This window comes from Clinocottus analis, unplaced genomic scaffold (assembly GCF_023055335.1).
Source record: "Clinocottus analis isolate CAN_PGR_092001 unplaced genomic scaffold, fCliAna1.0.p SCAF_30, whole genome shotgun sequence".
Classification (NCBI taxonomy): domain Eukaryota; kingdom Metazoa; phylum Chordata; class Actinopteri; order Perciformes; family Cottidae; genus Clinocottus; species Clinocottus analis.
Genome location: NW_027176043.1, coordinates 2385432 through 2401393, shown reverse-complemented (window position 1 = coordinate 2401393; position 15962 = coordinate 2385432). Strand labels below are relative to the sequence as shown.

The following is a 15962-nucleotide window of genomic DNA, read 5'->3' as shown; positions in this document are numbered from 1 at the left end:
ACGTGTATATACGTGTGTGTTTGTGTTTGTGTGTTTATTAGCTATGGAAATATTGTTTGCCGCCCCTTGTGGCGGCTCTCGTGCGCGCAGAAACAAAACAAAGCTGCATTCAAGACTGCGCTTCAGCGGGGCGCGTTGATGAAAAGACTTCTACCTCATTTTAAAACGAATCACTGACCCCACGGGCCGCAGAGCTCAAACACATCGTGCTCCTTAGTGTGAACTCGGCATACTTCGTGTTCAGCGGGTCAGAAACGTGTTTCCGCTCGTGTTTTCCCCCTCACGGTGCGGAGGGACGTTCACGAGCGCCCGGCCCGCAGATGTTTCATTAGGCAACGTCGCTGCCGCGAGCCGCTGCCTGCTGGTGCCCACTTCCTGTATTCACAGCAACAGGAGCCAACACACGTCTCCTCTTTTCTTTTTTTCCTCCTTTTTATCCCGATAACCACAAGACGAGCTCCGGGTTTGAACTCCGGCATCGCCGGCTCGCGTTGAGGAGAGTCCCGCCCTGCTGCTGCGGTCATGGTGGAGACGTCAGCCGTCTGTCTGTTTGAAGACATCCAGTATGAAGACATCCAAGTTGAAGCGGTAAACTTACTGACCGACAACGGGCTCCGGAGAGGGCATTCACGTTAGCTCTTGCTTCATAGGACAGGAGGGTGTTCCGGGTGCGGCAGGCGTGTTGTTTGTATCGAGGTCGAGGACGGACAGTAACGGTAACGTCCACCGTCCCCGGTCCTCCACCGGGACACACGGAGGCGGTGGCGCCCATTGGGGGTCGCGGCAGCGGCAGCTACCGTGAACCTGGAAGCGCTGGAACAAGCACCGCGAGGCCTCCGCTGCTTCTCTTTTAGTGTTAAAGGTTATTTTAGTCGTAAACATGTTAACACTCATGTGTGTGCGCTGGTCGTGTCAGTACAGGGACTGCTTTTAGGAGAGGAGTGAGCGCAGCGTCGGTGCACCATGGACCTGCGGTGGGTTAACGCTGTGTCCTGAGCTGTCACGTTGCCTTGTCCGCAGGCTGTGGGCAGAGGCACGTTTGGAGTCGTCTTCAAGGCCGTGTGGAAAGGACAAGACGTCGCCATCAAGACCATCGAGAGCGAGAACGAGAGGAACGCGTTCCTGGTTGAGGTACAGAGCCGCTGCGGTGCTGCGGGCCGAGGCCTGATTGGCCGGAGCTGCTGGGTGGGGCATTGAACCAGAGACTCTGTGATGGGTGCACTCTCTGTTATTGCATTGAATGGACAGGCCGGTCAGCGTGAAACGCACAAACACATCAGACTAGTCGGCTAAAGAAATCTTCGTGGGCTCAGACCGACATGAGTCCTACATGTAAGGCAGGAGTTTGAGCATTATGGAAACACCATTTTCCAAAAAGCCAAAGTTGTCAAAAGTGAAATGTCTCTGAACAAAGCAGCCATACAATAACTGTATCTTTGTAAAACACCATTGTTATGTATACAATCTGCATCGAGCTCAGGAACCACTTGATCAACTTATTCAACTTATGAATAGTTTGTTACTGTGACTTTCTGTACTGGACATTTTAGGCAGATGTATGTTACCTATTGTTTTCATACAACAAAGGTATTAATATGTGGAGGGCAAAATGATGATGATGTGTCTACTGTGGAAACCTTTAAATGACAACCTCCATGACACATGTTCAGTGTGTGATGCACATAGACCCACAGAATTGAACGTATTCGTGGTAATCAGTATTTTTTCTTTGTGTGCAGCTCCGCCAGCTGTCCAGGGTGAATCACCCCAACATTGTGAAGCTGTATGGCTCCTGTAACAATCCAGTGAGTACACAAGGCGCTAATAGCTCATCCCTCTTGTGATGCTGGGTGAAGGACATGACGCTTTATGAATACACTCAAGAGCATTTCAGGCTACATCCACACGTGTAAAAACCAGGGTTTTTACATGGAAACGACCTCTTCATACAAGCGCATCTGAAAATGACTCATGAGTCACGAACACCGGGCATGCGGGTGCCGGTGTTAACAGGAAGTAGATGGGTTTCTGAGTTATGTAAAATACCACAGAGTATTATAGTAGTCTTTAATAACAATAAAGGGTAGTGCGTGATGCTTAAGATCTACCTCTATGGTCATCCTTTATAAACTCAAACTTAGTCGCTGCAGGTCTTGTTCTGGCTCTCACATCAAATTTACTTGAAAACAAACTCTTACTAAATCAAAGTGCTGGATTATAGATCAGGAAGTGTAGTCGGCGCACGTCTCTCTTGTTCCCTCTCGATGTCGTTGTTCTCTCACTCGTAGCGCTGCTGCTGGCTGAAGTCTCTGTCGTACTGCAGAGTTTATACTTTTGTTCCTTGACAGTTTCTTGGTGAACTTCACGATATTTGTGCAGAACAAAATAAGTATTCATAAGAAGAGGAAGGTTTTCCGGTTTGTGTCCATCGCCCTCCTCAGAGCCACAAACCAGGACTCCAGACGTCCACTCCGTAGCGTCGATAGCGCCGCTGGACACACTGCTGGCTAACCGCTGCGTTAATAGACTGCTTCCTCCGCATGCAGAAAGTAGTGAGATTATTAAAAGTGAAACATAGTCGTGTGTTTTAGTTTCAGAGCTGAGCAGATCTTCATGGGCGTGTTCGTCCCTCCACAGAGGGAACCGCTCGGCTTACAGGAAGTTACAGACGAGCCTCACTGGCGCGTCACTCATGCTAAGCTAATGTGGTGTGTGTTCTCAGGTCTGCCTGGTCATGGAGTATGCAGAGTGTGGCTCTTTATACAACCGTAAGTCCTGTTACAGCCGTGAAATATTCTTGATTCACTGACATGTTACAGTACCGGTTGTATTGTTTCATTTCTTCTGGAGCTCACTCAAGGTTTCCCTGTTTTAATAATGCCTTCACTTGTGAATTCTAATGTATTGTGGTCTCGTCCTGTGCTTGTCTCCCGATCGAAGTCCTGCACAGCGCCGACCCGCAGGCCCACTACACGGCGTCGCACGCCATGAGCTGGTGTCTGCAGTGTGCCCAGGGAGTCGCCTATCTGCACTCCATGAAGCCAAAGGCCCTGATCCACCGGGACCTCAAGCCACCAAAGTGAGTCTCTTCATGCGCAGACTGACGTTCAGGTCAGAGTCTCTGGTCCGAACACGGCGGCGAGGCAGGAGAAGCCTTAGAGAGCTTTGTGACAACTTGATAGTCCTCTTCCACTGCGTCCCCGTTAGTGAAAGATGACTGATTTCCTTCCTGGGCCCGGGGCCGCCATCTGACGACGCTGTAGGAAAAGGGCTTCTGGGTAATTGTGGCTCAGGAGTTGACTTGTGAAACATGAGCCGCAGTCCAGTGCGTTAAACAGTCGCTGATTGGTTCATGTCGTCGGGCCTGCACGGCCAGGGGCATGAGTGGAAATGCCGATGACAGCTATACACACAAGATGTATGTATGGCCTCTACGGCTAGAAAATATATATAAACACACATGCTTTGCTGTAATAGGAAAACTCCCCTCGAGGTTTAACCTCCATTTTTGATTGATGTGAAAATGAAACTCTGATGTGTTGCCTCCAGTTTGAGCAGAAAGAAAGTCCTTTATTTAATGAATTATTGTGTTGATTTGTCCTTTTGGGGGTCTGCGGCTCTCAAACCTTTTATTTTATGATCAAATGCCTGCGACGGTTTTCTATGAAACCGATATGTTTCGTGGAAGTGTGTGTAACGCATCGTCCTCACGGCTGTTCCAGTCTGCTGCTGGTGGCTCGCGGCACCGTGCTGAAGATATGTGACTTTGGAACAGCGTGTGATATTCAGACCTACATGACCAACAACAAGGGCAGCGCCGCCTGGATGGCACCGGAGGTGTTTGAAGGTGAGGAGACCTGCCTCAGGAAACAACTCAGTTTCCACAGTCTGTGTCTGGATCGGAACTTATTTTATATTTAAAAATATATATATATATATATATTCATCTCACAGCTAGACGTGTGTGTGTGTGTGTGTGTGTGTCTCAGGCAGCAACTACAGTGAGAAGTGCGACGTGTTCAGTTGGGGCATCATCCTGTGGGAGGTCATCACGCGCAAGAAGCCCTTCGACGAGATCGGCGGCTCTGCTTTTTGTATCATGTGGGCCGTCCACAGAGGTGACTCCTCCACCAGCGACACATGTTGTGTTCTTTGACTCTGCAGCATCGATTCTTCTCTTGTATAAACTGACGTGTTCTGTGCATCGTTGAGCTCTTTATTTTGGTTCACAAGTCCAAAATCTGCTCAGAGAGGAAAGTCAAAGATGTAGTTTACTACGCGAGAGACACTTTTGCATCCGGACCCACGTTGTGTCGGTGAAGCTCGTCACATTTGGACACTGCAGGCCTCTGACCGCGTGTTCTCTGTTACGCAGGTACACGGCCTCCTCTCATCAAAGACCTGCCGGAGCCCATCGAGAGTCTGATGACCCGCTGCTGGGACAAAGAACCCAGCCAGAGGCCGTCCATGGAGGAGGTGAAGAACACCATGAGCCATCTCATGAAGGTACCGCCCCAACACCTACTGTTACAGCTGTTGTTGTGTAAGACACATGGTTTGGCTTTACAGGTGTACATATTAATAATAATATTAATACTAGCCAGGTAAAGAAGGGATGTGACCTCCTGAAACTGCCCTCAGCTCTGTACTTACCACACACACCTGATGGTCTCATCTCTCGCTGTGGCAATGAAAGAGTGAAACATGTTGGAACTGTCCCTTTAAATGAGGCGGTCTCACTCTGTTGAAAAGCGCTGTGTGTTGTGATCCTGCAGTACTTCCCAGGCTCCGACGAGCCCCTCAAGCTCCCCCATCAGTCCTCACCCAACAGGAGCGGCTCTTCCTCGGCCACGAGCACAGGTGACTATCGGCTCCCCGATGACGTGTCCAGTCGACGGCTGGAAACGATGAGAAAGTGTTTTAAATGTGTGTGTGTGTGTGTGTGTGTGTGTGTGTGTGTGTGCAGGCTCGTATGCAGACTACACCATCAGCAGCAACCGGAGCGACGACAACACGGAGCGCAGGGAAGAGACCCTGAAAAGCTTCGAGGCCAAGTTTCCTCTCCAGTTCAAACCCTCAAAGGTGAACACTGATTGTACAGGATCACTCTGATCATATGAGATCACTCTGATCGTACAGGATCACTCTGATCATTCAGAATCACACTGATCGTACAGGATCACTCTGATCATTCAGAATCACTCTGATCATACAGGATCACTCTGATCATTCAGAATCACGCTGATCGTTCAGGATCACTCTGATCGTACAGGATCACGCTGATCATACAGGATCACTCTGATCATTCAGAATCACACTGATCATACAGGATCACTCTGATCATATGAGATCACTCTGATCGTACAGGATCACTCTGATTATACAGGATCACTCTGATCGTACAGGATCACGCTGATCATACAGGATCACGCTGATCATACAGGATCACTCTGATCGTACAGGATCACTCTGTGTCTGTCCCACCTGACGTTTCTGATGCCGACCTCTTCAACCCCCTCAGACAGCCACGCTGCGTACCGGTCCGTCCAAGGTGTCCAGTGTGGACAGTCAACCGGGACGCTCACAGAGCCCCACCCCCTGCACCAGCCCTATAACCACCACCGGCCAATCAGAGCTGAGGATGACCCTCAGTCCCACAGGTGAGGACAGCAGCTGATGGTGAACAGCTGTTCATTATGCAGCATTGTACTGTTTGCTTTAGAAGCTGCTGAAGCCTCATAGTAACTTGAGGTAAACGTCATGTGAGCATATGTTTGCATCACTTCATATTCTTCATGGCAAAGTATGACCAGGAGGTCTGATTCAGCATCGGTGGACTGAATCAGACCTCCATGGACATGGAGACGCTGATTAAGACTAAAGTAAACCATCGTCTAACTGAGACGCACATAAGACACACCTGCAATGTTTACCTGGAGCTCCAGCGTTCATTCATTCTGGTTAATGTTCTCGTTGAGTCCCACTTCACCGGGTTGAGCTCATCAGGAGCCAAAGCTCAGCCCACATGGCACCAGTAGGGGGCATTACAGTGCAGCCCACCAGCGTTCGTGCTTTCTGATGTGTGTGTGTGTGTGTGTGTGTGTGTGTGTCCCTTAGCTACCAATGGTTTGGACAGCTCCATTCCCATCGCCTACCTGAAACTCGATCACCAGTTACAGGTAAGTTGTAAATATGTTTTTGTGTTTATCAGGTGAAAACCTTTCCTCTTCGTTATCGTGCGACTACAACTCTTAGCAGTAATACTATTTCCTCATTGTTTGATTGTTGCCTGTTAGGATTAACAATCTACACCTTCACCACTAGATGTCTCCAAATCTAGAAAAATCTCTAAACTAGATGTCAACACACACACACACACACACGCACACACACACACACACACACACACACACACACACACACACAGCAGCGTTAAATGCATGTTGATAGTTTGATAGGAGCAGGTGGATGTGTTACACTCAGTGTGAGCACGCTGGGCCGAGTTAATCCATATAACTTGTTTTCGCTTCACTAAGCATTCATACAGGCTGTGTGGTGGAGAATCTGTCTCTGTGATGGAGAAGTTGCTCTGTGTGGTGTAGAAGTTGCTCTGTGTGGTGTAGAAGTTGCTCTGTGTGATGTAGAAGTTGCTCTGTGTGGTGTAGAAGTTGCTCTGTGTGATGTAGAATTTGCTCTGTGTGATGTAGAATTTGCTCTGTGTGATGTAGAATTTGCTCTGTGTGATGTAGAAGTTGCTCTGTGTGATGTACAAGTTGCTCTGTGTGATGTACAAGTTGCTCTGTGTGATGTACAAGTTGCTCTGTGTGATGTACAAGTTGCTCTGTGTGATGTAGAAGTTGCTCTGTGTGATGTACAAGTTGCTCTGTGTGATGTAGAAGTTGCTTGTACGTCTTGGCCCTGATGGTCTTGTGTCTGTCCCGCAGCCTCTGGCTCCGTGTCCCAACTCCAAAGAGTCCATGGCCGTGTTCGAGCAGCACATCCGGATGGCTCAGGACTACCTGAAAATCCAGTCAGAGATCGCTGACCTCGCTCGGAGGAAGTGAGTCACATGTAGTCTGCTGTCGTCTGTGCATGAACTCTATGCAGCTTCAGAGGGATGTTTTAGTAACTGCATACGGTCCAGAGTGGAGATGGTAGCATGTAGCATGTAGCATGTATGAGCTGCGATCATCTGTTTCACTCAGTGTCTGATCACTCAGACAGTGAAACACGGTGACCACACAGCCGCTGTCCACACCGTAGTACTACACCCAAACTGTCCAGGTAAACAGAACATAACAGGTGACCTGCGAGTCCACAGCAACGTGCTGGAAACAACCGAACACCTGGGCAATGAGATCAGGGCAGATTCAAGTATGACCCAGTTTGGATTAAATGAGCAGGAATTCGCCGTTCTGAAATACACGAGACATCTTGAAGGTCGTCTCCTGCCACCGGCTGCTCTGGAAAGTCATTCTGCATTTAAAGGAACAGTCCAACTAGTTTTGGAAAGTAGGCTTATTCATTTTCTTTCCAAGAGTGAGATGAGAAGATGTAGTACAGATCTGGAGACAGGACGTTGTTAGCCTAGCCTAGCTTAAAGACTGGAAGCTAAAACCGGCAGATGGCTCCGCCCCCCCAAAAAACGACACGTGGTATTTACATTTCCGTTTGTGGTGGATGGGTTCATTCATCTTTTAGGTGTTCGCCAAACGAGCCGTTTCCTCCTGTGTCCTGTCTTTATGCTAAGCTAATCTAAGCTAACCAATCCCCCGATTCCATTCACAGCAATATCGGTTGACGATCGTCGATGAACAATAGCCGATAACGATTGTCGTTGTTGTTTTGTTCCTGTGTGACAGTGTGATCTTAAAGGTGACAGTGTGATCTTAAAGGTGACAGTGTGATCTTTAAGGTGACAGTGTGATCTTTAAGGTGACAGTGTGATCTTTAAGGTGACAGTGTGATCTTTAAGGTGACAGTGTGATCTTTAAGGTGACAGTGTGATCTTAAGGGTGACAGTGTGATCTTAAAGGTGACAGTGTGATCTTAAAGGTGACAGTGTGATCTTAAAGGTGACAGTGTGATCTTTAAGGTGACAGTGTGATCTTTAAGGTGACAGTGTGATCTTAAAGGTGACAGTGTGATCTTAAGGGTGACAGTGTGATATTAAGGGTGACAGTGTGATCTTTAAGGTGACAGTGTGATCTTTAAGGGTGACAGTGTGATGTGTGATGCGTGATGGCCGGGTTGCCGTTGTGTCTGGTGCGTGGTCGGTTCCGGCGGTCCAGACAGTAACTTTGCTCCTGGTCCCCAGAGAGGAGCTCATGTGTGAGCTGGAGCAGGACCAGAGGGAGCAGCAGACCTCGTCTCGGCTCATCCAGGAGCACGACAAGCTGCTGGAGGACAACAGCAGCCTGTCCGCTGACTGCCAGGGCCTGAGGAGCAAGCTGAGCCTGATCAAGACTCAGAACCAGAACCACAGCTAGGACCCGGCGCCCCACCGGCTCTTCCTGCACCGGATGAGAGGAATCACTCCATGGACGGACCTCAAAGGAGGGCAAGGGGTTCACACGTGGCTCAGGGCCAAACCAGGTGCCGGAGGAACCCGGATCGGACCCGGTTTGAACCGCAAACATTTCCCATCAGTGCCAAAGAGTCACACCAGCCTCCAGGCTGTCGACACGATGTTTTTTGTCACCAAAGCAAACATTTTGGGTTCCAGCACACATGATTTCAGTTAGATTAAAGAGCAGCTTTAGTTCCCGGGTCAGGAGGTGAAGCACAGCAGTGTTCATGTCAGGATGCTGCACCAGTCGTGATGGAGGGACCAAGGAGCTTCACATGGACTCCACCTGAAATGGACCTTTTTGTTTTTCTGCCACAGAGTTTTATTATACAGTATTTTACTTTTTTTTTTTTTTGGAGTTGTTTAAAAGTAACTACGATTGTAATTTGTAAATTCTTACATTTTTATATATATTCCCTATATCCCCTTCTGAGAAGAGGCTCTGGCAGTGAGGCCGAGTCATTGGAAAGCATTTTACTGTGAACAGCAGACGTCACCAGAGGAGCTCTGTGAAGCCCATGTTTGAAATGTAAATAACTGTAATGATGACGCTGCAGGCGTCTCTTTCTGTTTACTTTCTCCTTTCTTTAGTTCCCGTTTCCTTCTGCACACAGTTATATTTCACAGAACTATATTGACGTTATTCTGCACTGCACTTGTTTGGGTCAAAGGAGCGTTGTCGTGTCACTTTGGTCGGTGGGTGCTGTGACGGCGGCTTCCTCTGGGATGGATGCTCGTTTCTAACGCATCTCTGCAGACGGATTGTTCTTGAACAGTTCATTTGTTTCATCTCAGTTTATTTTATAAAACATGTCTCCTGTGATTATGAAATGTACAGACTGCATTTATATGCTTTCAGACAGTAAACACAAAGTTTGTAGTATTTTGTTCGTCTTCATTGACTCGGCTCCTGTTGCTCACGTCCCTCAGTCATTCAGCACCTCGAGCTCACAACCAGCAGGAGAAAGCATCCCCATCATGGGGTCAACTCTCACTCTGACAACAGCACAACATTGTGAGGAGGAGGACGGGCTGCGCTGGAGATATTCAGTGGGTGTAGTGTCTGTTGGTGACCTTTTGACCTTTCATCTCGTGCCACTGTTGGTCCAGAATGTTTAAGAGAAATATAGAAACTATATCTCACATTGACATAAAACGTACTGAGTCCTGATCTCCACTGAATATTATCATTATTGTTATATTTTGGTTAGAGATGTAAATGTTATGTCCTGTTAATATACATTCCAGTGGGTCAGTGCATTATTAATCAATGTGATCAGGTCTAATCAGCGAAACAGAAAAAATAAATTATGGTTTGGCTTAAAATAAATACATTGTTACAGGACTTAACTTCCCCAGTGGACGTGACGTCATGTGACAGAAGACGTGGCGTCATGTGACACAAGACGTGGCGTCATGTGACACAAGACGTGGCGTCATGTGACACGACGTGATGTCGTGTGACAGAAGACGTGGCGTCATGTGACAGGAGATGTGACAGAAGACGTGGCGTCATGTGACAGAAGACGTGGCGTCATGTGACAGAAGACGTGGCGTCATGTGACAGAAGACGTGACGTCATGTGACAGAAGACGTGGCGTCATGTGACAGAAGACGTGGCGTCATGTGACAGAAGACGTGACGTCACATGTCTGTAAATACACGCGACAAGAACACCGTCAAAGAGTTAAAGTCCTGTGATGTCAAGGTGTGTGTGTGTGTGTGTGTGTGTGTGTGTGTGTGTGTGTGTGTGTGTGTTGGGCTGAGTTATTTTGGGTGATATGGCCTCGTTTGCCTGACAGATTCTTGGGGCATGCATATAAATAATAATGAATAAACACACTTCTTCACCTCCTCTACCTGTTCTGTTGCTCCTCATCTCTTGCAGGGATCCTGAGACGAGGAGAGAACCTGCACAGCTCTCCAGTCTGATCACACAGCGGTGCAGCATGTGCACTCCTCACCTGGAACACACGTAGCTTAGCTTTGCGTAGCTTCAGCTTTGCGTAGCTTAAGCTTTGCGTAGCTTCAGGTTTGCGTAGCTTCAGGTTTGCGTAGCTTTAGCTTTGCGTAGCTTCAGCTTTGCGTAGCTTTAGCTTTGCGTAGCTTCAGGTTTGCGTAGCTTTAGCTTTGCATAGCTTTAGCTTTGCGTAGCTTTAGCTTTGCGTAGCTTTAGCTTTGCGTAGCTTTAGCTTTGAGTAGCTTTAGCTTTAAGTCGCTTTAGCTTTGTGTAGCTTTAGCTTTGAGTAGCTTTAGCTTTGAGTCGCTTTAGCTTTGTGTAGCTTTAGCTTTGTGTAGCTTTAGCTTTAAGTCGCTTGCTTCAAAAACGTCAACGCTCGTATTTTTGAAAAAAGTGAATTAATAATGAAATGTTTCTGCTGGAGGAACACTTGGCCGCTCGCTGGTCGATAGAACACAATGCCTCACGTCAGCAGAGGAAACAATAGAGTAAAACAATGGAGCACTTTGCTGTCGACACATTTTAATTGTGAGTGAAAAAAACAAAGATCTGTAAAAACGCAGCAATTAGACAGTTCTGGATGTTGATAGATATCTAATCCAAGTCCACCAAAGATATTCACAAACAACACAGAATTATCTTTTCTCATTTCACGCTCAGTTTAACCTCCACCCTCAAACAGAGTTGAAGCAGACAGTTGGTGGAGGACGAGTCGCAGCGCCGCTTTGATTTGTGGGTGAGATTGAGAAACGAGTGAGGCGAAACAATTTGTCCCAGAAGCCCTCCTCATCATCGTCAGCCGCAGTACAGCAGGTTATTGATGTTAACAGCCACCCCGCTCCGGAGGTGTGTGTGTGTGTGTGTGTGTGTGTGTGTGTGTGTGTGTGTGTCTGCTTTAAGTGAGGGACTGGATTCATCTGGATGCGAGGGCTTCAGTTTCCATAGCAATGCAGAGGTTTTTATAGATCCCAGTACTCCCTTCAACAACAGTTTGACATGCTCTGCGGTAATTTGGTTTCTCTCACACACACACACACACACACACACACACACACACACACACACACACACAGCTCCTAGATGATGGTTGGACTACATTTGAACCCTCCACCCTCTGTTTGGATGAGACAACGCAGCATCAGCAGCTTCATCTGCCTTTTAAAAGAGGAAGATGAGTCTGAGGGGGCGTTGGGTGTACTGGTACAAAAAGTACTATTGGATAAATCCGCTCAAGTGGAAGTATAAAAGTACTTCTGTTTCGTGCAGGTCCTAGTGAAGTTTCAGGTCTTTGAGCTCGAGTCTCAGCCGAGTCTCAATCAATGCATCATTAATAGTTTAGTAGAGACGACACACACACTGCAGAGTCTCTGGTTCAGAGTCAGAGTCTCGAGGCTTTGGTCCAGTCTGAGTCCAGTCTGATCCCTTCCTAGTCTTAGATCAAGAGTCCCGTGCAGGTCTGAGCACGATGTAACATCGTTGGTCGAGACTCTGAGTGGAGTTTCAAGTCCCCAGTTCTGGTTAACACACTTTGCTTATTGATCATCTGTCATGTAATGTCTGTTTCATAATGTCTGATAAGATTACTTTAATATGTCACACCCGCTGGCTGCCTTCCTGTTGCATCTCCTGCTGCTCTGGTGATGTGGAGACTGAACCACTGGCTTCCATCTCAAGGGCGCTGCGTATGATTCACGAAGGCACCTGACACAGCATCGTTATTTATAAAGTATCTATGAACAAATTCATATGCAGCGTGAATCCTCATTGTAGGAATAACAAAGGATCCTATTGTTGAGTGAAGTCGCGTCGGCCTCCAGGAGACCTGTGAGCCCAGCAGGAAGCTTCTATTAGCCCACATGCGCTCCCCTCTGCTTCTACCACTAAAAACATTGTTTTCTGAATAAATACAAACTCTGAAAGCAAAGATAAGTCTCATTCTGTTGAATGACTTCAGCATCGATCGTCTCGATGAAACAAACAGCAACGAGGTGTCAGAGGAGAACACCAGCTGATGAAGGCTGCAGTCTGTAAACACAGCCGCGTGTTGGCGTCGAGTTGCATTGTGGGTAATATGCACTTTAACCAGGAGGAAGAATGCAACGAGCAGCCTGGAGTAACGTGAGTTTACCAACAGCCAATGGGTGTTACAGAGTCTAGCACTTCAAGTAAACTCATCTTTTTTCTGTATCAACAAACCACCTCTGATGTGTGTGTGTGTGTGTGTGTGTGTGTGTGTGTGTGTGTGTGTGTGTGTGTGTGTGTGTGTGTGTGTGTGTGTGTGTGTGTGTGTGAGCTGCTTCTCTTCATGGTTCCAGCTCCATCCGGCTGCCCGTGGATCCCTGAGAACATCACGTCCCCTGTTGAGCTGGTCTTCGCTGCCAGAGGAGCCGCACCGATCAGTTCTGGCTGTTTATAAGACGTGACATGGAGCGTGTGGGCTGACGTGAATCCAGCCGCTCAGAACGAGGCCCAAGAGGTGCCCGTCTGTGGCAAACTGATAAAACGGAGCTCTGCCAGCTCCCGCTGGATTACAGTCCGTGTTGGGAGGCGTGTCGTGGCCGTCCTGCTCAGACGGCCCTCACACACACACACACACACACACACACACACACACACCGCTCCATCACTCAGGGTGCTCGCTGCAGCCCGTTCATCTCTTCTGGGGGACGGGCTCACGGGTCAGTGACTCGTGGGATTATTCAGATTTGTGTGCGATGGAATAGTTTGTTCTGTCGTCACAACGTGAAGCGGTTTCTCTCTGGAACGTTTGATTAGCGCTGAAGTAACTTCACGTCCTGCAGACCGGATCATTCCTCACCTGGACTGGTGTTGCATTGAGAACAGACCATCGGTTCCACGTCTGAGGTCAGTGTGTGAGCGCTCACTCTTCTGCTCAGCGCTACACACACACACACACACACACACACACACACACACACACCATGAACGTCTGCACAATGTTTTGTGGCAATCATCCACAAAGTAGAGGAGAAAGCGACAGACATGAGCGTCTCTAGATGATGTCTGTTGCTTCCATGCTGCTGGACTTCACCCAGCTGCCTCTTTATGAAGCCACAAAGACGCAGCCGGGTCTATAACCACATTATTATTATTGTTATTATTATTATTATTATGATGATACGTATCAGAAATATGTTTCTAACCAAAGTCCCTGCGTGAGGAGGAAGTGGAAGTCAAACCAGCAGGACGTTCACCCAGCAGGCCCACGTTCACGCAGGAACCTGAAGGCCACGCCGGCTTGTTTCATGTCACCTGCATCACTTAAATAACACAACCAGGGAACTTATTCTGAGCCGCGATGCTTTTACTGAACATAACCAAGGACCATGAAACACTTCACAGGGAGAAGACTTTGCTTTGTTTCATTTCATTTTACAATTTCAAGCACGTTTAAAAACTGTGACCATAATTTGAGAAAAAATATGTTTCCCTCAAAAAAGTAATTGAGAAGGCCGTCGATGACACACGTGATGTTATGAAACCTGCCACACTCATGTCCTGGAGACAAACCGCCACAGCTTCAAAACAACGTGCGTGCTAATAACTATAATAACTGTGCAGCATCAAGTTATTGGTACAGTTTAGTTTCAGCCTTCTTCTTCACACTCGGGGGTTTGTGTTCTCGCGGTTTCGTGCAAAACCTCCTGAACACGTTCAGTCTCTCAGCGGTGAGGAGCTGGGTTGTGTTGTTGTGTTGTGTTGTTCTCACACACCGTGCACGTCTGCGCTCTGGGGTGCAAACGCAGAACTGGAAGTCTTCATTCTGGATCCTCCAGGTGTTCAGGTCCTCCAGGGTACCAGCGGTGTGGAGACATTGCAGTGGGCTCACGAGGTTCATTTCACCGCTTCCATTGAGGAAAAGTGTGTTTTAATGAAGTGATTAGTCAGTAGTTTGGAAACATCTTTGTCAATTTTCAAGAAAAATGCCAAAAGAATTCCAGGTGGTTGTGTTTCATAGGTAATCTGTTCATATATTCATGCTTGGACCACACAAGATATTTTAATCAATTTAGTTATTTTCCCCCTGACATTTCATTGCCAGACAAATAAGCACTTTATTATAAAACAATAATCTTCCTCACACTCAGAGTTCAGTGAGGGGCGGGGTGGAGGAGGGGGGGGGGCGTTGTTGTGAATGAGGGCCAGCATGACGTCAGAAAGCCAATGTCAACAATGCAGCTCCTAGAGGAGAAAAGGCGTTTCATCCTCACACACACGCACACACGCGCGCGCGCGCACGCACACAGGAGACCCATCCAGCACGCACCGCCTGAGATGCCCACGGTCCGTTAAGAGCAGCGCTGCTGGCTGTGCGGCTGCGGAATTACAACAAAAGAAAACACAATGCGGACTCACTCGTATTCCTGAGGAATTGAACGCAAGACGAGCGGAAGAGGAGAAAACACCCGGGTGAGTCGGTCCCGGCATTCGCGGGGATAACGAGCAGCCACCGGGCTTTACTCCGCCTGAACACACCCGACTGCGGGATCCCCGCGTCAGCCGTGGATTTGCGTGCACTAATCCGTGTGCGCTGGCTCTGCTCGCTTGTTTGTGTTGTAGTAATGCTCAGTAGTGGTGTTGCGTTCACGGGGCGTGGGGGGTTGCGCTGCTGCTTCTGTATCCGCGTCGTCCTGACCCGCGAGCCGACCTGCTGTGCTGCTCGCGCAGGTTTAGCAGGGATGCGGTGTGTGTAAGCTAGGTGTTGTGCATCAGTGTGTGTCTCTCTACAGAAACGTGTTTCTCGGTCTCCGCCTCGACGTCACGTCGGGCAAAGTGCAGCCGCAACAAAGTGCTTTGTGCTTGAGCGGCTTGTTGCCGCGACTTTAATGCACAAAAACACAAACAAACAGAGACTGTGCAGAAGAAGAAAAAGTACTTGACGGTATTTTAAAGGATGGATGTTGATAGTAGACCGGAGGCTCCGCGCGGGGACGCCGGCGTCATCATGACGGACCGCGCGCGTCGGTCCAGTCCACAAGGAAGTTGTGGGTCTTTACGTTCGTCCCTCGTGCTTTGTGTGTGTTTGAACCGCGCATACGATAAACCCCTAAGCGCGTATCTGTAGAGGACTAACCGAGCTGTGTGTAGAGGAGGGGGGGGGGGGGGGGGTGTTTTGCACGCGAGCACCGGGGCCGCGCTGTCACGCTGCGGGGGGAGGAGAGCCGCTGCTCGGGACAAAGGACCCGGCAGCCTCCCGCCGCGCATTCCCGCCCTCCAGCCGCTGAACGCGTCGGTTCAGTAAACAGCCGCCTCGAGACGCCGCGCGGCCGTGCGGGTTGTGTGTCTTGACGTGTGCGCGCTCCGCCATGACAACAATGGCCGTGTGTCGGGACTGAGCTCAGAGCCGCTGCCCGAGTGACACACTGCGACCCGCAACGGTCCCGCAGCAGGAGTCACCGAGGGGCCGCTTCT

General features: G+C 48.7%; 2 protein-coding genes across 2 annotated transcripts in view; both read left to right on the top strand.

Moving 5' to 3' along the window:
• Positions 1–193: 193 nt before the first annotated feature.
• On the top strand, positions 194–9442 carry LOC137798596 (mitogen-activated protein kinase kinase kinase 7-like). Its single transcript, XM_068595464.1, has 14 exons — positions 194–588; positions 1021–1131; positions 1740–1805; positions 2723–2768; positions 2941–3079; positions 3723–3847; positions 3990–4118; positions 4376–4506; positions 4776–4860; positions 4967–5082; positions 5522–5660; positions 6118–6179; positions 6945–7060; positions 8318–9442. The coding sequence occupies exons 1-14, from the start codon at positions 523–525 to the stop codon at positions 8487–8489; spliced, it is 1503 nt and encodes a 500-aa protein (XP_068451565.1). The 5' UTR covers positions 194–522; the 3' UTR covers positions 8490–9442.
• Positions 9443–14805: 5363 nt separating this feature from the next.
• LOC137798605 (transcription regulator protein BACH2-like) overlaps positions 14806–15962 on the top strand; it is a 34226-nt gene continuing 33069 nt past the window's right edge. The window contains exon 1 of the mRNA XM_068595481.1: positions 14806–14960. The gene's annotated coding sequence lies outside the window, so the exon portion shown is untranslated. The remainder of the gene's footprint in view (positions 14961–15962) is intronic.

Coding starts and splice junctions, on each gene's coding strand:
- LOC137798596 (XM_068595464.1), top strand. CDS start 523: ATGGTGGAGACGTCAGCCGTCTGTCTGTTTGAAGACATCCAGTATGAA. Junction 4,507..4,775: donor CCATGAGCCATCTCATGAAG/GTACCGCCCCAA, acceptor GTGATCCTGCAG/TACTTCCCAGGCTCCGACGA. Junction 6,180..6,944: donor AACTCGATCACCAGTTACAG/GTAAGTTGTAAA, acceptor TCTGTCCCGCAG/CCTCTGGCTCCGTGTCCCAA.